Consider the following 23919-nt stretch of genomic DNA (forward strand, 5'->3'; position numbering starts at 1 on the left):
AGCAACACTCAATGGGAGAGAGTGCAGAGGAGAAAGTAAAAGCTGATTTCAGAGATTTAGAGCACAGGGTTGAGATTTAAAAATTTGAGTTGTTTTAGAACACAGCGCTGTAATTCAATCCATGAGTTGAATGCAACATCCTTTAAGTAGCCACCTGAGAACAAGCTTTGATGGCAAACAAAAAAAAGTGACCTAGCCTGTCTTACCTCTGCTTTTAACAAGCTCTACATTTGCAACACCAAACACCAAAGCCGCTCGCCTTTGTCTTTCACACGCCTAAAGCACTCTTGATTCTCCTACTTATGTGTTTCTGTTACCAGAGGGCAAATACTGCAACCAGGTGAAGACCGTGACGGAAGAGCTCGTCTGAGGAGTTTGGGCAGCTTCGTGGAGAGCAGTGGTAAATGAAAAAATGTATCACTCTTCTGAAGCGTTTTCAATACTACATTTGTATTTGGTTGACACACATTGAGGACCATGACATAAAGTTCGGAAGTTAATTTTTTTAAACTTCCTTTAAGATTCCTTTCTCAGAGGAGTCTAAATGACCCATTCTGTATAACACAAGTGTTGTGAAACGTATCAGCTAGTCATGGCTTGTCATGTTAAGCAATTCGGTATTTCACCTGAAAAAGTGCTACATTCAAATCAAGAACACAACCTTTTTTAAGGTGTAGCCATGCCATAGCCAGGGGCTGAGGAGATGGTGGGGGTTGGGGGAATTTACATCTATGCGCTGAATCCTTTCATTTAGCTAAGAATCCTTTCCTTTCTGAGTCTCTTTCACTGCACCAGATATTCCACCTCTGACTTTTAAATAAGATACACAGATGAGAAAAAATACAGAGAGCTAGGAAAGATAAGATTTAACAGTTACTGTAGCTTTATGTCTTTGTGATGACTTCTAGGACACCTAGAGGTTACATATGGTCAATAAAGGGTTGATTAAATGACACTTTCTATCTACCGAGACGAAATCTATTGGAAATGTATTGTAGGCTCAGAAATATATTTCACACTTATAAATTAATTAAATGACTGGCCGGTGAAAATATTGGTACTGATGTTGAAACTATTGCCAAAATTTAGGACTAGTAAATCAGCCTGTGAAAGGATAGAGGAGGCCGTTATATACAAAGCATTGCAAGAGAATACGGAAGAATGCTACCTAGTCTTTCTCTTCCTCTTCTGGGCCGTTCCTTCCTCTTTCATGTCTCTGTTTCCGGAACTGAGTGACTGTCAACATGAATTAACACTATGGGTTAAAAAGCCAGAAGCTGATTTCTCATTATATTGTATTTTTCATGCATTCATTGTAAACAAAAATGGAGAAATGGAGTCTTTTGGAATATTAGTTGTTCAATTATTGGGTAATATTGTCAACACCTTAGAGATGAAAGGGGCTAATTACCCTAGTGATCACTGTGTGTAAAAGCACACAAATAAAGCCTGTTGCCAAACTGGACCACTAGGTGGCAGTTCATACTCATAAAATAGTTCCGCTATAAACTATAAAATATTTTGAACCTTTGGTATTCTGAGACAGGTTTATTTTTGCTATTTTGAATGAATCATTAGAAGACACAATGCTGCCAAAGTCCAATGGGAGGAGGCACTGAGTCACATCTTGCTAAATGTGTAAACTGATCTATGAGTGTGTGGGCTCCACGGTCCCCATTAAACAGTACTGCTGGTCACACTCAAGTTCTTATTACACTGGCATTATGTAAATATATATATATTAAATACACAGTGACATTACCTCAACATGGCTCATAAGCATTGTATCCATAAAATAGCATTTATATACAGTATATATTTACAAACTTTTTCAAGCACATTACATGATGGGAGCCTTGTGTCGGGCTGAAGAATCTGATTCCTTCCAAGGAAAGACATTTGTGCAAACTAACATCTGCAAAAACTTCCATGCCAAGTGAGGTCAGTGTACACAGTAAAGAAAACAGACATATCAGCTACAAGACATGAAACAATTACATCAATAAGAGAATTAAATAACCTGTGATTTATAATGTTTGTTTTACAGACCGGGGGAAATGTATTTCTGTGTATGTGTGTTGTGTGTTTGTGTAAGTATGTGCTTGTACTTGCCTACTAGCCTGGATACCAGCCCAAACCCCGCCCACAAACATTTTTGTCAGGGAGATTTGGTCTGGCTCTGGGTTAATTGGGAGAGAGTTTCATCGGTAGGATCAAACCGGACCAATCAAATTGGCAGGGCGGGCTTTATACGTTGATGGACAGATACCAACGCTTGAGTTGAATTAACCGGTAGATTCGAACTCCGACCAAGATGGCCGCGTCTCGGGTGCTTAGTGGGGAATATTTTATGTGAATTAAGCTATCTACACGACTTTTTAATGTCTACATTGACTCGGTTAGTTGTGCATGTGCAACACGAATGTTACAGAGTATTGTTTGTCTTAACTAAAGTTCTCTAGACCATTATTGTTATATCATTGCTAACGTGTACACAAAAAACCCATCGAAATAAACTGTAGCTTGTAGCCTTAATGCTAATTAATTAACGTGAGCAGGCATATCTCAACAGACATTGACAGCGCATTCATTTTGAAAGAGGAACAGAGAAACGCGATTAAGGCGTTTGTCATTGAAAAGATGTTTTTGCCGTCCTTCCTAGGGATCAGGTAAAAGTTTAATCTATCAGATGGTAATAGGCTACTACGTTGCTCTGATTGGTTCTAGGTATCCAATTCAGCGAATAGGCATTTTCTTTCCTGGTTCGTTGAAACACGCCCCATAATCACAGCCCAAAGGTCCGGTATCAGACTCATATTCTGACTAGAATCATGAGTATGACATCGTCAGGCTACTTGCCTACTATCTTACTACTAGTCCTACTAGTCCATTACATCCATTCTAACTTCCAAGACGTATTCCTTCACCAGTGTCTTGCATACTTTATTGAAGCTTTTAACAGGCTGGTTTGGAATGTTAGATTTAGCTGCAGGTAACTTGGATGAGGGGCATCTGGATACTTTAAACAGGAAAGAGATACTCTGACAAACATACACACACACACACACACAAAAACAAGAACAAAACAACCTACTCAGCCTTATTTAAATCATGTAAAGATACCATAATGTCTCTGCTATACAACTCTATCTAAAGTGTAATAGTTGTTTTCTGGTTTGAATAAAAACAAGAAAAAACACGGAAAAATTATTTGCTGCTTGATGACTCAGAGGGCTGATCCTTTCCTACTTCTCACCAGGAAGGCAGCGATGGATCCTCCTGTCAGAAATCCGGCCAGCACATCTGACCAGTGGTTGCGGTACTCAGACACAGGCTACCACTCCCACCAGCACGGCTAGAGAGAGAGCCGTCAGGGACAGCGTCGGCTTAGTCTGCCACGAGCCCTTGGTGTGGAACATATTTGTCATGTACATCTATGCAAGACGCACACACACACACACACACACAAAGAAATATGCGTATTAATACAATCATGAATGTAGAAGATTTTAAGAAGTTTGATCTTTGATATGATCAACATACCTCAATAATATCACAAAACTAGTTTGATCTCATTTGATTAAATATGAAACCTTCATCGTTCCCTTCCATAACGGGCACCTACCACTGTGTCTGATGAGTACATGCTAAGGGCACCTACCACTGTGTAGACAGCTGAGTACATGCTAAGGGAACTACCACTGTGTAGACAGCTGAGTACATGCTCAGGGCGGCATCTTTGGAGGGGAAGGACCGGCGGGCGTTGGTGATCACATAGGGGTTTCCCGTGCAGGCCCTGCGCTCTGTGATGTACTGCATGGGAGTCTGGCAGCCCAGGGCAGTGTAGTTAGGACAGCAGGCAGCCAGGAAGTAAGGCGTCTGGTTTCCTGTCACCACCTGGCCAGCGTTGGCAAAGATGGTGGTGGTGAAGAGACCAAAGGAGTAGACATCTGAGCAATGAAAGAGAGAGTGATGGTGACACCTGGGCAATACGGACGAGAGAAGGGGGGAATAAGAAAGAGAAAAGGGGGAATAAGAAAGAGAGAAGGGGAAATACAAAGGCATCAGAAAGTATTTACATTTTTTGAGAACACCATTTTACTGGGTGCAGGGCAGAGTGGTCAGCGGTTTATGAAAACAATACTGGGCAAAAAGGTTGCACTGCATTAAATAAAATTCCATTAGATTTATTCATATCATTCTCTACTGATATCTCAGTGTTAACACAAAGCCCATTTATGTTCATGCCTTATTATTACAGTGCATGAAATGCCCTGTATTGTTATTCCTAGGCATTTTCTTCTTCTTCTTCTTACCTTTTTCTGCGATTAATTCAGCTCGAACCGCTTAACTTAGAAACTTCGTTCAAACTTTGTCGCGTAGGTCTTGTAAAGGACACTTATGCTATGTATTTTTCACTTTTCTAAACTTTATACTTTTTAAGATATTAAAGAAAAACGAATATCAATTTTCCTATTGACTTACATTGGGCCATTATGACATCATAATAGGGTCTTTAAACTGGCTTGCACCTGTGCTTCACTGACAGCTGCGCCAAATCAAAGGAACCTCTTCTCTCTGTCCCTCTCAATTTAACTGTAACTAGGAACATTAAGACACCTTCCATTCTCTACTTTTTTTTCTCTCCATCTCTCCATCTTTCTCTCTATCCCTCTCAGTCTACTTTCTCTCAGACTCAATCTCTCTTAATCACTCCATTTTTATCTCTTTTTTTCAGTATTTTCACTCTCTCTTTATCCAGAGCCACTCTTGTTCACTCTTCTTTCCTTCTTCCACTCTTCTTTCCTTTCTTCTTTCCTTCTTCCATTTTCCTTCCTTCTTCCACTCTTCTTGCCTTTCTTTTTTTCCTTCTTCCACTCTTCTTTCCTTCTTCCACTTTTCTTTCCTTTCTACCCTCTTCTGTCCTTTCTTCTTTCCTTCTTCCACTCTTCTTTCCTTCTTTCACTCTTCTTTATTTTTTTCTTTCCTTCTTCAACTCTTCTTTCCTTCTTTCACTCTTCTTTCTTTTCTTCTTTCCTTCTTCAACTCTTCTTTCCTTTCCTCTTTCCTTCTTCCATTCTTCTTTCCTTTCTTCTTTCCTTCTTTCACTCTTCTTTCTTTTCTTCTTTCCTTCTTCCACTCTTCTTTCCTTCTTCCATTCTTCTTTCCTTCTTGCACTCTTCTTTCTTTTCTTCTTTCCTTCTAACACTCTTCTTTCCTTTCTTCTTTCCTTCTTTCACTGTTCTTTCATTTTGTCTTTCCTTCTTCCACTCTTCTCTCCTTTCTTTTTTCACTCTTCTTTCTTTTCTTTTTCCATTCTTCTTTCTTTTCTTCACTCCTTCTTCCACCCTTCTTTCCTTCTTTCACTTTTCTTCTTCCTTTCTTAACTTTTGCATTTCATGCACTGGTATTTCCTTCAGGAAATGCATTTTCTAGTATTTATAATAATATTTAATATTGTTTCAATGATGTGTGTCAAAAAAGCAAGCTGCATCTGGACCAGTCTTATAAGCTGGCCTGTTGACTGGTAACATGTCAATACAGTAAGTTGTATTCAAGTTCAATTTATGAGAGAAATGCTTTATCTAACACTATCTTCTTGATGTTTGCATGTACTATTTCCAATAACCAAGGTCCACTGAAATCCTGCATGAGACGAGAGAACTATGGGGCTTTCCTTCCTTGATTAGTACCACGGACAGAGGCACAACACAAATACCTTTACAGTTATCTGAATGACTTCACATTCGGAATGGTGGATAAATGACAAAGACCTTGGATCTGTGTGTAGTTTGGCTCTGGCAGGACCTACCCAGGAAGCGAACGATGCGTCGCAGCAGTGGGCTGAAGAAGCAGCAGTCTGCACTCATGATGGTCCTCTCTTGTGTGGCTGCTGACTTATTGAAGAAGCGCATCATCTCCCCAATCAGGATCTGCTCCCAAATAAAACATACAAATAAATAAATAATGGTCAGCTCAGGTCAGAGGGCCGAGCGAGTCATAGTACGTACATCACATTGACCGGTGCTTTCCGATTCAGGCTGGACTGTCCAATGCAACTGCAACAGGGGAAGAAAACTTAGATATAAAGGCAAGGGCAGATTAACTCATTTGGTGTATCTGAAAATCATCTGTCAAAGAGCCACTCAAGTCAAATTTCATATTACACACCATTAGACAAATCTGTGATGTATTCTCGGTCATACTGCCTCTCAATGATGAGGAGCTTGATGCCTTCCCACTGTTGCCATTGATTCAGTAAACGGGCCAGATAATAGCCTGATGTCACGTCTCCTCGCCTTCTGCTTGAACATGACTTCTCCTCTGCGGCGCCGTGGGAGGGCAGCACTCGAGTGGACCCCGTGTGTGCTGCTGCCCCGGCACTCCTGGCACCACGTCTACCTGATCACAGGGCTGCCACAGCATTACTGACAGACCACCCAATAGGAGTTAGGCACACATGAAAAATGCATGTTGCAGTAGTTAGGGGCGCAGTGGTGCAATATTTAGGGCCGCAGTGGAGCAGGTGCTTTGGGCGCAGTGGTGCAGCAGTTAGGGGCGCAGTGGTGCAATAGTTAGGGGCGCAGTGATGCAGCAGTTAGGGGCACAGTGGAGCAGGTGCTTTGGGCGCAGTGGTGCAGCAGTTAGGGGCGCAGTGGTGCAATAGTTAGGGGCGCAGTGGTGCAGCAGTTAGGGGCACAGTGGAGCAGGTGCTTTGGGCGCAGTGGTGCAGCAGTTAGGGGGGCAGTGGTGCAATAGTTAGGGGCGCAGTGGTGCAGGTGCTTGGGGTGCAGTGGTGCAGCAGTTAGGGGGGCAGTGGTGCAATAGTTAGGGGCGCAGTGGTGGCTAAATACCCTTCCTTTACCTTTGCAATAAGTTAGCACCTCAGCAGTTCAGCAAGGGCAGCTGACCGCAGGCTGTGGCCTGATGCTAAGTTCTGCGCTACAGCTAATGCAGGCCGATGCTGAAGGTGCCTGGGGTTTGAGAAGAATCTGCAGTGACAGCTGAAGCCCTTGGTGTACCCCATGCAGGGGAAGAGTTCGCCATGGCAGTGAATGACAGGACTAGAAGGCAGAGGGAGAGTCACCCTTAAAGATTTTACATAATTGCCAATCATGCCAGTGCATACAGGACTGATCTGGCTGGTCATACCCTGGACTGACTGCAGTCTCAGCAGTGATCTCCTGGTCACAACACAGGGATGTGTCCTCTGATGGCATCACTCGCCTCCCCTGACAGAGAGCTGAACCTGGAAAGACAACAGCTTGTAGTTTCTAAATTGTCTCTGGTAAAAGGTGGATTAGCAGATGTAGACGCCTAGGAAGCCTAAACTCAAGGACTGTGAGACTTAAGAGAAGTTTTTATCCACAGGCAGTGAGACATTTAAATTCAAATTTTTAATTCAACACCTTATTTTTATTAGTTATTACTTATTTTTAATTTTATTTACATTTTTTTTATCTTCATAAATGTATTAATGTATTTTATATTTGATTTATTTTTGCACAGTATGGAGCATATACCCTTTTACATTTCACTTCAATTTATTGTATGTGACAAATAAAAACACTTGAACTTGAACTTGAACTGGTCTCTACTGGTGTGGTGTTAATGTTGAACAACTGGTATCGCAATTATGATTAAATACACTGTTTGATTAAATAGCCCACACACTGGTGACTTCCTTAATCTTTGCAGTACACTGTAAAAAAACAACCTAATTTTACAGTTAATAACTCTACATTTTTACAGTGGTTTTCTGTTTTATGAAATTGTATACAAAACTACGTATAATAATGGAGGTTAACTATAAATTAAAAACACGACTGCTATTTTAAGGATAATGCCAATAATGACAAATTACATGGATTTCTATTTTTTTTTACAGAAAATAACTGTATTATTTATACATAATTTTTCCATTTTTCTAAAATACATGCAAATGTAAATAAAATTACACTGATAATCTGAAATTAAATATGTAGCTCATTATATTAAGGTTTATGTACATACTAACAATTTATCATGTTTCTATGTAAATTTACAGTGAATTCCTCAAAAATTCAGCAAACCCATTTTCATTAACCTGTTAGAACCTTGATGTTTTTTGGCAAATTCTACCTAAAATTCCATGCCCAAATGTAAAGGCCTACTTTTGAGTCTTAAGTATAGTATGATGGCAAATTTCAATTTGATGTTACAAAAGTGCCCCTCAAGCTATGATAAAATACCTTTAGAGTACCATATATGTTATCTCAAATTTTAGAAAGATGTTGATAACCTTCCCAAAATATAGGCGACCCCTAATTCTTTTTCCTTTTGCATCTAGATTACTGTGGATTTAAGTGGGAAAATGAATTGAAATGGCCAGTTATGTCATAAAATTGTGTCCCCCAAGGGTATGCCATCACCTGAACAAATGGAACTGATATCTCATCCCAATCAAAAGTTAGAAGATAAATAATCGGTGATCTCTCCATTCATCTTCCGTGACTTTTGCTGCTTTCTGATTCTACCAGACTCTATTTCAATCTTCTCGTCATCCAACGGTTGAAGCTCTTTCAATGCTGCTGTTACCCCATAAAAACAATCTTTTTGGGGGCTGATTCACTGTTTTATTTTTAGAAGCCATGATGATGTAGAATAAATGTGTTTCGTTGTACAACTGCATTTCGTTATAGAACTGTCTAAAAATTGTGTGGCTAAACGGCAAAACAAATGCACGTGAATTACTGATTACATCCCACCTTCTCTGTTGTGCACTCGGATATCTTTGCATCTCATTGGTCTACAGTCATGATTGACACATGTGTGGACCAGTCAAGGAAAGTATTAGTTTATGTTTTTCACGCACAGACTTAGCAGAGTTTACCATAGCAACCATGGACATATGATAGCAACAAAATAGTCTTGGGTGCGCGCATTGTGTCAGACTGACAGGTCAGTCAACCTATGATATTAGTTACAGGTTCCTGTATCTTGCTGGCTGATTGGGTTATCCTGATAAGATAAGACTCTGTAAAAGGTCGGGATAGCCTTCACGCTTAGAGCAAGATGTTACTCATAAGAGGACTCAGGAGGTTGAAGATGTTAGAAAGATGGGTATTTTTATTAACCCAAATAAGGCACAAAGGCAGTTAAAACACTGACAATACTAAATCAATATAAAAAATACAGTTTTCACTAAGGACAAATGCATGAAGCCACCAACAAATAAGCAATTCACATAAGACCACATGTATAAAAAGGACCATTAACTGGTCAGTGAGAGTTCGTAAGCCTTATTAAACACGATCACTCTCACTACAAAACAAAACAAAAGCAAATAAAAGGACCAAGGTAACTAGCCCATCGTGAGAGCTCCAAGGACTTACGTCCTATTAAACTGGCAACTTTCCTGAACAAAGAACAAAGGTAAGTTTAAGTAGCCTTGACAAGCACCTTGAATTGGCTCATACCAATCATTGATTTCAGGTGTGTCAATCAGCTAGGCACCAACACCTGTGGCTCACAGCAGCCATACCTAAACAATCAAACTCCCAATCAACTAGGAAACACAGACTACACATGGTAGCAATTAGGCTTGGTGCCGGCCTAGCCGACACATAATAAAGCAGCCAAATCTCATTAAACATAAACTCCATATATCGCGCCATCTTCACAACACAAACTTAGACACTAAACACCGGTTGACAAACGGTATGAAATATGACAATATGATTATTGTTAAACTAAATAAACAGAAAATTTCAGAGACAAGACATTGAATGTGTGCTGATTTTAACTGAACAAAGACATGAACATCAAACATGTAACACACACACACACCAAAACACCTTCACCCAGTCCACAAAAGCAGCAGCCTACAGGCTGCAGTGATGGGTCACACAGGTGCCCCGTCACAGACTCACTTTGTTCATTCGGTTAAAATCAAGCCACCCCTGAACTAAACACCACTATACATATTTGGGACCCATTCTAACGGCATCGGCAAGCCTGGTCTAGTCACACGAGCATTGTCCAAATTCCCTAATGCTGAATGGGCACTAAATCCAACAGACCCACTCCAAAATCTTGTGGAAAGACTTCCTATAAGAGAGGCAACTGTTATAGAGTAGTTTTGGAATGAGATGTGCGTGAAACTCATATATGTGTGATGATCAGGTGTCCCAATACTTTTGACCTGACCTAACCTTGGATCTGGCTGGCCCAGAGCAATGCAGAACAATAAAGACGAGACAAGGGGGAAATTACTTTGCAATGGACTGACTCACTCCATGTAGTTTAATATGAGTCTGAAGTCAAATGTTTTAACTTTTGTGGGTAGAGGCTATTGTGATGTTCCTGCTGAGCTCCGCTCCGGCCACGCCCCCTTCAATCACACAAGCACAAACACCTGTTTCACTCTCACTCATGCTCTCAGCTGCATGTCATCAGTATCATTCACCATCCCAGCTGCACTGCATTCAGGTCCCAAATCACATGATCACACACACCTGATTCACTCCTATATATAACCTGCACTCCCCTCACTCCGTGTTTGGTCTCGTCGCTACAAGGGTGAAACCTTTGCCCAAGTCTTCTAGCTCTGTGGCCCACTCTACGTCCCTGGGATTCCGCCTTCCGGCCACCGGCAACTACAACCCCATTGTCAGCTGGCTTCCAGCCCAGCAAGCTCTCTGTCCGTGGGCGTCCAGCCCCGCAAGCTCCCTGTCTGCTGGCTTCCGAGTCAGCCATTTCGGTGCCGGCAGACTTTTAGGACTGCATTATCCAGAGTGCCGTGCATACGGCACCGGGAGTAATGTGACTGTCTTGTCCGGCCTGTAGCCGTGTACCTCTGTTCTTTGCCCTTGCGCACAGTAGCCAGAGTGAGACTCTGTGCGATCTTTAGTTCATGTTCCTAGTTCTTTGTGTTAGAACTCTGTCTGTTAACCCTTTCGTTGATTTGTATACTCTGTTTGTGTCCTGTTCCCCGTCTGTACTCCATCAATAAACTCTGCATCACCTGAAACTCTTCAATCACAAACCCTGCAAGTCAATGTTTGAAATAATTGTCTTCCAAAATAAAACCATCATTTTACAATCTTGAGCATGTGTCAGCACTTTATTGAATGTGTTTGATCATAAAAATGTAGGAGCAATCTGGAAAATGACAGTTTCTCTGCTAAATGTGAATTGCCGTCACTTAATTGAAGGTGTTTCATTGTAATAAATGAGAGAAAATCTGTAAAATACCAGTGTTTCTCTGCAAAACTGTTAGGGCTGCCACTTTATTGAAGGTGTTTAATCTTAATTAAAGAAGCCTGACTTAATGAATGGTGTTTGCTCGTTATAAATTAGGAAGAATCTGTAAAATAACAGTATTTTTTGCTGAACTTGTAGTACTGTCACTTTATTGAAAGTGTTCGATATTAATAATAAAAAAATCTGTAAAATAACAGTTTTTCTCTGCTGAACTGTTAGGGCTGCCACTTTATTGAAGATTTTTAATCTTAATTAAAGAAGCCTGACTTAATGAATGGTGTTTGTTCGTAATAAATTAGGAAGAATCTGTAAAATAACAGCATTTTTTGCTAAACTTGTAGTACTGTCACCTTATTGAAAGTGTTCGATATTAATAATAGATACAAAAATCTGTAAAATAACAGTTTTTCTCTGCTGAACTGTTAGGGCTGCCACTTTATTGAAGGTTTTTAATCTTAAATATCGAGGAAAACATTGTAAAATAACAGTGTTTCTCTGCTATACTTTTAGTACCCTAACTTAATAAAAGGTGTTTGCTCGTAATAAATTAGGAAGAATCTGTACAATAACAGTTTTTCTCTGCTAAACTGTTAGGGCTGTAACTTTATTAATGGTGTTTGATTGTATTAATTGAGGAAGAATCTATAAAAAAAAACAGTTTTTCTCTGCAAATCCTTAAATGGAAATATCTGTAAATATAGGGTTTTTGCACTTTATTTGAATTAGGATGTTTTACTTTAATTTTGCGGTTTTTGTTTGGCAGCCGTAGCTGCCAGTAATTTACTGTTTTTTTACAGATTTTTTTTTTACAGTGTAGGCCTGGAGCCACTAATCCCAAATAGGCTACCAGATGAAACTACAAAATGTGGAAAGATGAAAGCTTGGGTTTTAGGAGGCTAAATTATTTCGGTTAGCCCTCTAGATAGCTTTGCAACAATGCTGGGTGAAAAATAGAAACAGTTCAGTTAAATAAATAGTCTCTGTCTTTAAAATGAACTAATCTGAACCAAAAACCCAATTCATTAGCACAATATAACATATTAAAATATTATAGGCTAATCCTCAATCGTTACAATTTTGCTGAAGATTAGAAGCCAAACTGACAACGTTTAAGTTGGAAGTTAGCGTTCATGTGATTAGCGAATAAAGTAGTTTAAGCCTAATTTAATTTGAACATAAACACCATCTGAATACATTTAGCAACACATGTTCATTAAGGCCTACACAAACTTAACTTCTGTGATTAAGTGTTCAGTCCTCCGTAATGCACAGGGGGCTTTTCTGGTCAGTGTCAAGACGTCAAATTGTTATAAAAACGTGATGTGTCAAATTGTTCCATTACTATGGTTATAGTCACTATAGTTATGGAATGTTTGATGTTTGGAACCTTCAAAGTAGAACGTTTCAGAAAACCCCACTTTTGCAAAGCAATTTCCACGAGTGGACGTACAGATATTTTCTCAAGGCGACTACTGTCTCGGCACTTTTTATCACATTTGTCTGGCCAGAGAACTTCTACACAATATGCAGGACAGATCGCAGGTAATTCGTTTTGATGTACTTTGACTGTTTTAAATGGTATTGAATCGTTTGCTCGTAAATCCTAGCTAATTTAACTCTACGGTCTAACGCAAATGTAGCCATAGAAAATCTCACAACTAGTTTGACTTTTCTTTTCACAGTATATAACTGATATCATTTTCCCCCGATTAAAATGGGTGCTGCCTTTGTATCAAACCCTTAACCTTGGTGTTCTGGCTCCACCAGTTTAGCTGGAGCACAGCCTACACTGTAAAAAAAAAATCTGTAAAAAAACAGTAAATTACTGGCAGCTACGGCTGCCAAACAAAAACCGCAAAATTAAAGTAAAACATCCTAATTCAAATAAAGTGCAAAAACCCTATATTTACAGATATTTCCATTTAAGGATTTGCAGAGAAAAACTTTTTTTTTTATAGATTTTTCCTCAATTAATACAATCAAACACCATTAATAAAGTTACATCCCTAACAGTTTAGCAGAGAAAAACTGTTATTGTACAGATTCTTCCTAATTTATTACGAACAAACACCTTTTATTAAGTTAGGGTACTAAAAGTATAGCAGAGAAACACTGTTATTTTACAATGTTTTCCTCGATATTTAAGATTAAAAACCTTCAATAAAGTGGCAGCCCTAACAGTTCAGCAGAGAAAAACTGTTATTTTACAGATTTTTGTATCTATTATTATTATCGAACACTTTCAATAAGGTGACAGTACTACAAGTTTAGCAAAAAATGCTGTTATTTTACAGATTCTTCCTAATTTATTACGAACAAACACCATTCATTAAGTCAGGCTTCTTTAATTAAGATTAAAAATCTTCAATAAAGTGGCAGCCCTAACAGTTCAGCAGAGAAAAACTGTTATTTTACAGATTTTTTTATTATTAATATCGAACACTTTCAATAAAGTGACAGTACAACAAGTTCAGCAAAAAATACTGTTATTTTACAGATTCTTCCTAATTTATAACGAGCAAACACCATTCATTAAGTCAGGCTTCTTTAATTAAGATTAAACACCTTCAATAAAGTGGCAGCCCTAACAGTTTTGCAGAGAAACACTGGTATTTTACAGATTTTCCCTCATTTATTACAATGAAACACCTTCAATTAAGTGACGGCAATTCACATTTAGCAGAGAAACTGTCATTTTCCAGATTGCTCCTACATTTTTATGATCAAACACATTCAATAAAGTGCTGACACATGCTCAAGATTGTAAAATGATGGTTTTATTTTGGAAGACAATTATTTCAAACATTGACTTGCAGGGTTTGTGATTGAAGAGTTTCAGGTGATGCAGAGTTTATTGATGGAGTACAGACGGGGAACAGGACACAAACAGAGTATACAAATCAACGAAAGGGTTAACAGACAGAGTTCTAACACAAAGATCTAGGAACATGAACTAAAGATCGCACAGAGTCTCACTCTGGCTACTGTGCGCAAGGGCAAAGAACAGAGGTACACGGCTACAGGCCGGACAAGACAGTCACATTACTCCCGGTGCCGTATGCACGGCACTCTGGATAATGCAGTCCTAAAAGTCTGCCGGCACCGAAATGGCTGACTCGGAAGCCAGCAGACAGGGAGCTTGCGGGGCTGGACGCCCACGGACAGAGAGCTTGCTGGGCTGGAAGCCAGCTGACAATGGGGTTGTAGTTGCCGGTGGCCGGAAGGCGGAATCCCAGGGACGTAGAGTGGGCCACAGATTTAGAAGACTTGGGCAAAGGTTTCACCCTTGTAGTGACGAGACCAAACACGGAGTGAGGGGAGTGCAGGTTATATATAGGAGTGAATCAGGTGTGTGTGATCATGTGATTTGGGACCTGAATGCAGTGCAGCTGGGATGGTGAATGATACTAATGACATGCAGCTGAGAGCATTAGTGAGAGTGAAACAGGTGTATGTGCTTGTGTGATTGAAGGGGGCGTGGCCGGAGCGGAGCTCAGCAGGAACATCACAATAGCCTCTACCCACAAAAGTTAAAACATTTGACTTCAGACTCATATTAAACTACATGGAGTGAGTCAGTCCATTGCAAAGTAATTTCCCCCTTGTCTCGTCTTTATTGTTCTGTATTGCTCTGGGCCAGCCAGATCCAAGGTTAGGTCAGGTCAAAAGTATTGGGACACCTGATCATCACACATATATGAGTTTCACGCACATCTCATTCCAAAACTACTCTATAACAGTTGCCTCTCTTATAGGAAGTCTTTCCACAAGATTTTGGAGTGGGTCTGTTGGATTTAGTGCCCATTCAGCATTAGGGAATTTGGACAATGCTCTTGTGTGACTAGACCAGGCTTGCCGATGCTGTTAGAATGGGTCCCAAATATGTATAGTGGTGTTTAGTTCAGGGGTGGCTTGATTTTAACCGAATGAACAAAGTGAGTCTGTGACGGGGCACCTGTGTGACCCACCACTGCAGCCTGTAGGCTGCTGCTTTTGTGGACTGGGTGAAGGTGTTTTGGTGTGTGTGTGTGTTACATGTTTGATGTTCATGTCTTTGTTCAGTTAAAATCAGCACACATTCAATGTCTTGTCTCTGAAATTTTCTGTTTATTTAGTTTAACAATAATCATATTGTCATATTTCATACCGTTTGTCAACCGGTGTTTAGTGTCTAAGTTTGTATTGTGAAGATGGCGCGATATATGGAGTTTATGTTTAATGAGATTTGGCTGCTTTATTATGTGTCGGCTATGCCGGCACCAAGCCTAATTGCTACCATGTGTAGTCTGTGTTTCCTAGTTGATTGGGAGTTTGATTGTTTAGGTATGGCTGCTGTGAGCCACAGGTGTTGGTGCCTTGCTGATTGACACACCTGAAATCAATGATTGGTATGAGCCAATTCAAGGTGCTTGTCAAGGCTACTTAAACTTACCTTTGTTCTTTGTTCAGGAAAGTTGCCAGTTTAATAGGACGTAAGTCCTTGGAGCTCTCACGATGGGCTAGTTACCTTGGTCCTTTTATTTGCTTTTGTTTTGTTTCGTAGTGAGAGTGATCGTGTTTAATAAGGACTCTCACTGACCAGTTAATGGTCCTTTTTATACATGTGGTCTTATGTGAATTGCTTATTTGTTGGTGGCTTCATGCATTTGTCCTTAGTGAAAACTGTATTTTTTATATTGATTTAGTATTGTCAGTGTTTTAACTGCCTTTGTGCCTTATTTGGGTTAATAAAAATACCCATCTTTCTAACATCTTCAACCTCCTGAGTCCTCTTATGAGTAACATCTTGCTCTAAGCGTGAAGGCTATCCCGACCTTTTACAGAGTCTTATCTTATCAGGATAACCCAATCAGCCAGCAAGATACGGGAACCTGTAACTAATATCATAGGTTGACTGACCTGTCAGTCTGACACAATGCGCGCACCCAAGACTATTTTGTTGCTATCATATGTCCATGGTTGCTATGGTAAACTCTGCTAAGTCTGTGCGTGAAAAACATAAACTAATACTTTCCTTGACTGGTCCACACATGTGTCAATCATGACTGTAGACCAATGAGATGCAAAGATATCCGAGTGCACAACAGAGAAGGTGGGATGTAATCAGTAATTCACGTGCATTTGTTTTGCCGTTTAGCCACGCAAGTTTTGACAGTTCTATAACGTAATGCAGGTGCACAACAAAACACATTTATTCTACATCATCATGGCTTCTAAAAATAAAACAGAGAGCCAGCCCCCAAAAAGATTGTTTTTATGGGGTAACAGTAGTATTGGAAGAGCTTCAACGGTTGGATGACGAGAAGATTGAAATAGAGTCTGGTATAATCAAAAAGCAGCAAAAGTCACGGAAGTGTATGGAGGGCTCACCGATTATTTATATTCTAACTTTTGATTGGGATGAGATATCAGTTCCAAATTTGTTCAAGTGATGGCATACCCTTGGGGGCACACAATTATATGACAAAACTGGGCATTTCTATTCATTTTCCTACTTACATCCACAGTAATCTAGATGTAAATGAAAAAAAATAGGGAGCGCCTACATTTTGGGAAGGTTATCGACATCTTTCTAAAATTTCAGATATCATATATGGTACTCATAGCTTGACGGGTACTCTGTAACATCAAATTGATATTTTCCACCATACTGTGCCTAAAACTCAAAAGTAAGCCTTTACATTTGGGCATGGAATTTTTAGGTCATTTAGGAAAAAACATCAAGGTTCTAACAGGTTAAATGAAAATGGGTTTGCAAAAATGTTTATGCTGAATTAGTGAAGAATTCACTGTAAATTTACATAGAATCATGCTAAATTGTTAGTATGTACATAAACCATAATATAATGAGCTACATATTAAATTACAGATTATCAGTGTAATTTTATTTACATTTGCATGTATTTCAGAAAAATGGAAAATGTATGTATAAATAATACAGTTATTTTCTGTAAAAAAAAATTGAAATCCATGTAATTTGTCATTATTGGCATTATCCTTAAAATAGGAGTCGTGTTTTTAATTTATAGTTAACCTCCATTATTATATGTAGTTTTGTATACAATTTCAAAAAACAGAAAACCACTGTAAAAATGTAGAGTTATTAACTGTAAAATTAGGTTGTTTTTTTACAGTGTAGCTGCTGGAGTATGCGCCCCCGTTTACCTGATTGATGGTTTTCTCTGTGTATTAGTGTTTGCCCTACTGTCTGTGCGACAAGAAGAAAGCTGGCTTCTGTCTGGACATGATGTCCTTCAACGAAAAAGTAAGGTCCCTCTATTGGATAAAAAGTTGAGAAAATCACAATATCATGGAAATGTCTTGCCCATGCTCTTCCTTTCTCTTGTAGAAGATGCTCCTGAGATTGTTCATGAAACAACGGGAGCAGGGCTTAGTGAATTCCTACATGACTGTGGAGGATGTCATGGAATGGTTTTTCCGTCAAGAGAGGAAAATGTTCAAGGAGTGGTGAGTAATCCCGAAGGACATTTAATTGAAAAAAAATCAAGGAAGATAACACATCTCTGCTTATTGTTTAGGTTCCCTGACTTAAAGGATACAGGAGATGACCAATCCTGTCTGGTAAGCAAGATAAATAAAGTGATGAATTCCACCTGGTAGTAATTATATTATATAATATATTATAATAGTAATTCTATCAAATTGAATGAGAAGGATGTTTGTAGGTGTTCTCTTTCTTTTTGAATCCATGTTAAAATCAATGAGTGTTGTCACGCATGTACTGCTGAATTAATAAATACACATTCAGGTGTCTGTATTTTTTTTTGTTCAGCTCCTTATTTTCAATTAATTGTGACATTTTAGACCTGGGAGGTAAATGCTCATCTCAGGATGCAGGATATTGAGCATGAGGTCAGGAGAGACCTGTTAGCCAGACATCTGTCTGGTCTGTCTTGTAAGGGCGATGAGCTGAAGGACTGTAAACAACATATCCCCTCAGATCCGTGAGTCCATTCGATGATTTACTATTCTTCAGTTCGAATATGCTGCACCTTGAGTTTGTTTTGCTATTGTTACTATTAGTTTATTTCCAGGTTAGAAAGAGGAGTGCTTTACTCAATGAATCTTTCTTTTCTCCTAAACAGAAAGTTACCTGACAGTGCAATTATTGACATTCAGAAGACCTCAGACGAACTCAGCATGCCCCTACTCAAGAGAATCATGAGTGACCTTGAACTCGAGCTACGATACTATCAGTGCTCCCGTCTGCACGCCCAATTGGAGGTAGTGGCAGACATCGTCACCCGACTTCTCTTCATCATGAAGACAGACCCCAAAGGCACTCCTTACAATGGCTCCTCCATGCTTCTTACAAAACTGGCAGTGGATATCGTCAATGCAGTGCTCAGGAACTTATCGTCTATTGGCCTGGCGACAAACCTACAAGCACAATACTCCCGTCCAGTGGCTGCAAGGATGACCCACTCAATTTATAGGAAGCTTGTGAAGTTTATGTATACCCCTGATGACATGAAGGCGTTCTTGAGCACAAGCAATGGGACTCTGATGGCTGCCATCACGGACCTTGTGTCGGTGAAAGTTGGCAAACTTTTTCAACAATCTTGGCTTCAGTCTACAGAACCACCATCCATTTTGAGGCTGTTCATGATTGCTAGTTGCCACAGGGGTTCACACACTACTGCTGAGAAGCTGGTGATTCACAGTGAGACGGTCACTTCAGTCGTGACACTTGTGGTGCTGCAGATGAACTCCAAGGTAGACCCAGGATTTGTATTCAAACCTCATAATTGGCCACTGGTGGATCATGTGGTGAACAGACTGGCACTCTCTGGTGTGAAAGTTACCAAGAAGAAGAACATAGTCAACTGTTATTTTAACATGAAGGAACTTGTTTGTATGGTGCACTCTATCTGTGAACACCTTGGGACAATGTATGGCAGCATGGACTCTCTCCTGGAGGCATTATCCTATAAGAACAGGATGGTATCCAGAGACATTAGCCGTATGGTATGTGGCCAACTTGAGATGGCATGCCGAAATAGGAAAGTGGCTACACCACCAGTTGAAGTGCCACTTTGCCATGATGTAGAAATTGTCCTATGTGGTCTAGTGGCAAGATTTGTCCATATCCTTGTCCCAGTTACAATGGCAGAGAAGGAAGACCTGATCATGAGTCTTCTATTGGTGGACCAGATAAGTTATTTCACTGAATTGATTTTTTTCCAATCCCAAGAAATACAGTCTTATTCTTGTCATCTCAAAGAACTTTCCTCAGATATGATCGATCAGCTAGGTGACATGGTTTTCAATCAATACATAGAGTCCTTCCCTCTGTATGATGTCGAGTCTCAGTTACACTCATTAGTGATGGATAAAAATCACAGCTATGTAATCAGTAACATGATCGTAACAACACTACTGGATTATGTCAAACGACTTTGGAATATCTCTCATGAGGAACACGAGGGGTCGCTCACCTCAGGTGCACTACGGCCTCCTCCTGGGTTTGCTCTGTGTGACGCCTCACCTGCTGTAAAGCCACCTCCTGGGTTTGCTCTGTGTGACGCCTCACCTGCTGTAAAGCCACCTCCTGGGTTTGCTCTGTGTGACGCCTCACCTGCTGTAAAGCCACCTCCTGGGTTTGCTCTTCCTAACGCCGCACCTGCTGTAAAGCCACCTCCTGGGTTTGCTCTTCCTAACGCCGCACCTGCTGTAAAGCCACCTCCTGGGTTTGCTCTTCCTAACGCCGCACCTGCAGTGAAGCTACCTCCTGGGTTTGCGCTGTGTGACACCTCACCTGCTGTAAAGCCACCTCCTGGGTTTCCTCTTCCTTACGCCGCACCTGCAGTGAAGCCACCTCCTGGGTTTACTCTGTGTGACACCTCACCTCCAGTGAAGCCACCTCCTGGGTCTACTCTGTGTGACGCCTCACCTGCTGTAAAGCCACCTCCTGGGTTTGGTCTTCCTAACGCCGCACCTGCAGTGAAGCCACCTCCTGGATTTGCTCTATGTGACGCCTCACCTGCTGTCAAGCCACCTCCTGGGTTTGCTCTATTTGACGCCTCACCTGCAGTGAAGCCACCTCCTGGGTTTGCGCTGTGTGACTCCTCACCTGCAGTGAAGCCACCTCCTGGGTTTGCGCTGTGTGACGCCTCACCTGCTGTCAAGCCACCTCCTGGGTTTGCTCTTCCTAACGCCGCACCTGCAGTGAAGCCACCTCCTGGGTTTGCGCTGTGTGACTCCTCACCTGCAGTGAAGCCACTTCCTGGGTTTGCGCTGTGTGACGCCTCACCTGCTGTCAAGCCACCTCCTGGGTTTGCTCTTCCTAACGCCGCACCTGCAGTGAAGCCACCTCCTGGGTTTGCGCTGTGTGACGCCTCACCTGCAGTGAAGCCACCTCCTGGGTTTGCGCTGTGTAACGCCTCACCTGCAGTGAAGCCATCTCCTGGGTTTGCTCTATGTGACGCCTTACCTGCAGTGAAGCGACCTCCTGGATTTGCTCTATGTGACGCCTTACCTGCAGTGAAGCCACCTCCTGGGTTTGCTCTTCCTAACGCTACACCTGCAGTGAAGCCACCTCCTGGATTTGCTCTATGTGACGCCTTACCTGCAGTGAAGCCACCTCCTGGGTTTGCTCTATGTGACGCCTCACCTGCAGTGAAGCCACCTCCTGGGTTTGCTCTATGTGACGCCTCACCTGCAGTGAAGCCACCTCCTGGGTTTGCGCTGTGTGACGCCTCACCTGCAGTGAAGCCACCTCCTGGGTTCTCCTTTGAGAACATCTTGCTGATGGCGTTGAGAAATGAACGGCTGCAGCAGCGTGATACAGAAGTGCCTGCTGCACCATCAGCCTCTAGTGCTTCTACCTCCCGTGAACCTGGGCATGGAGCAGCGGATTGGCAGATAAACAGGAAGGTGCCTTATATGGGGCTCAAGATAAAGGTACAGTAAAAACACACTGACCATGTGGAATATAGATTTGGTATTATTTACTTTTCCCACAAATTACCTGTTTTGACGACAATGACCATAATATATCGTTTTCACACATGAAAGTATATAGGTAACAGACTTCATCTTTGGAATGATGTTTCTTATTTTATTTATCAGATGCTAAAACCAGGCAGCAAGAAGGTGTCTTCCTCCATTGCCATTTCTGACTTAAGTAGGTTTTATTATTATTATTATTATAATTAATGTTTTTGTTGTTGGTATTGTTCAAGTTAGTGCTCATGCCCCCCCCCCCCCCCCCCCCCCCCCCCATCTATAACAGGGCAGCATGCAGAGACTCCTGCCCCTCATACTCCTGGGTTTGCTGTACCTGACGCCTCACCTGCAGTGAAGCCACCTCCTGGGTTTGCTCTAACTGACGCCTCACCTGCAGTGAAGCCACCTCCTGGGTTTGCTCTAACTGACGCCTCAGCTGCAGTGAAGCCACCTCCTGGGTTTGCTCTACCTGACGCCTCAGCTGCAGTGAAGCCACCTCCTGGGTTTGCTCTACCTGACGCCTCAGCTGCAGTGAAGCCACCTCCTGGGTTTGCTCTTCCTAACGCCTCAGCTGCAGTGAAGCCACCTCCTGGGTTTGCGCTGTGTGACGCCTCACCTGCAGTGAAGCCACCTCCTGGGTTTGCTCTTCAAGAGTGCTCTAGACCTGAATTGTCCTCAGAACTTCCAGGTGGGGAGAATCAAGACATTGACCAAATCGATCATATGGTAAGTACCAAGCCTTTGTACTACCCAAGGTCTTTCTAAATACTTGAATGTGTTGTTGAGTTTCCTTTCAAAGTAATTTGTAGTATTCATATCTTATCTCTTCTGTGGCAGTTTAGCATTGATAAATTATACAGCATTGTTGTGATTGCTTTTCCCTGTGGCAGTGCAGTGCAGCTACACATGCTGCTATGGTTGCAATTGTTGTAGAAGAAAGTCCTCTTTAAAGAAAAATAACATACCTAGATTTCATTCTTGTTTTCAGTGTGTCCAAGACTTTGCACTGACAGTAACATCTAGCGGCTCAAAGGATGACCAGAATGAAGCACATCTCTCATCTGGTGAGTTGCAGGCGTCCATATCGCATCATTCTACTGCTTGTCTTGTACATACATTATCAGTGATTAAAACTCTGCAACTACTACTCTTTTCAGAGCGAGGCAAGCCTACCAAGAAAAAGGGAGTGAAAGGCTTTCTGCAGAGAATGAGGAAGGCATTGAGTTGTTGGGCGCCCTCCAGTGACACAGAATGACGGGAGACGGAGCTATCTAGAAATCACTAAAACAACAAAAACTCTAAAAATACTCTATAAAAAAACACACAAAATAAATATTGCCTTAACATGAATTGAATAAACTATTATTATTATTATTATTATTTGTATATTTATACAAATACAAATACTGCTTTAACATGAATGGAATATTCTATTATTTTTTTATTATTATTATTATTATTTTTGTTTACCTAATTATCCATTTTTTTTTTATAAAAATGATTTTATTACAGTAAACTGTGCCATGTCAGCTCATTATTTTCAATGAATTGTGTCATTTTAGACTTGGGAGGTACATACACATCTCAGGATGCAGGATATTGAGCAAGAGGTCAGGAGAGACCTGTTAGCCAAGACATTGACCAAATCGATCATATGGTAAGTACCAAGCTTTTGTACTACCTAAGTCTTTGTATATACCTCAATGTGTTGTTTAGTTTCCTTTCAATGTCATTTGTAGTATTCATATCTTATCTCTTCTGTGGCAGTTTAGCATTGATAAATTATACAGCATTGTTGTGATTGCTTTTCCCTGTGACAGCGCAGTGCAGCTACAAATGCTGCTATGGTTGCAATTGTTGTAGAAGAAAGTCCTCTTTAAAGAAAAAAAAAACATACCTTTATTTCATTCTTGTTTTCAGTGTGTCCAAGACTTTGCACTGACACTAACATCTAGCGGTTCAAAGATGACCAGAATGAAGCACATCTCTCATCTGGTGAGTTGCAGGCGTCCATATCGCATCATTCTACTGCTTGTCTTGTACATACATTATCAGTGATTAAAACTCTGCAACTACTACTCTTTTCAGAGCGAGTCCAGCCCACCAAGAAAAAGCGAGTGAAAGGCTTTCTGCAGAGAATGAGGAAGGCATTGAGTTGTTGGACGCCCTCCAGTGACACAGAATGACGGGAGATGGAGCTATCTAGAAATAACTAAAACAACAAAAACTCTAAAAATACTCTATAAAAAAACACACAAAATAAATATTGCCTAAACATGAATTGAATATACTATTATTATTATAATGACCGCCGCGCGTGGACGTCCCCATATTTTCTCAAAGCGACTATTCTCTCGGCACTTTTTATCACATTTGTCTGGCCAGAAAACGTCTACACATTATGCAGGACAGATCGCAGGTAATTAGTATTGATGTACTTTGACTGTTTTTAATGGAATGGTTTGCTGGTATATCCTAGCTAATTTAAAGCTACGGTTTAATGCAAATGAAGCCGAAAAAAATCTCACAACTAGTTAGACTTTTCTTTTTCTTTTCACAATATATAACAATATATTTTGGTCCCATCAATATGTGTGCTGCCTTTGTATCAAACCCTTAACCTTGGTGTTTCTGGCTCCACCAGTTTAGCTGGAGCACAGCCTATGCCCATCAGAAAAACGTGAAAGTAAAAAATTACCTGATTGA

The 23919-nt window shown here is 40.8% G+C and overlaps 1 protein-coding gene across 1 annotated transcript; it reads right to left on the reverse strand.

Moving 5' to 3' along the window:
* Positions 1 to 3226: 3226 nt before the first annotated feature.
* LOC308369706 (phospholipid phosphatase-related protein type 2-like) lies at positions 3227 to 7220 on the reverse strand (the record flags this gene model as incomplete). Its single annotated transcript, XM_080844220.1, is given in 5 exon segments — positions 3227 to 3331; positions 3333 to 3434; positions 3700 to 3950; positions 5813 to 5933; positions 7164 to 7220. Coding segments are annotated over 5 exon segments (636 nt in total).
* Between the last annotated feature and the right edge of the window lie 16699 nt (positions 7221 to 23919).

This window comes from Sprattus sprattus, assembly GCF_963457725.1.
Source record: "Sprattus sprattus genome assembly, chromosome: 1".
Classification (NCBI taxonomy): domain Eukaryota; kingdom Metazoa; phylum Chordata; class Actinopteri; order Clupeiformes; family Clupeidae; genus Sprattus; species Sprattus sprattus.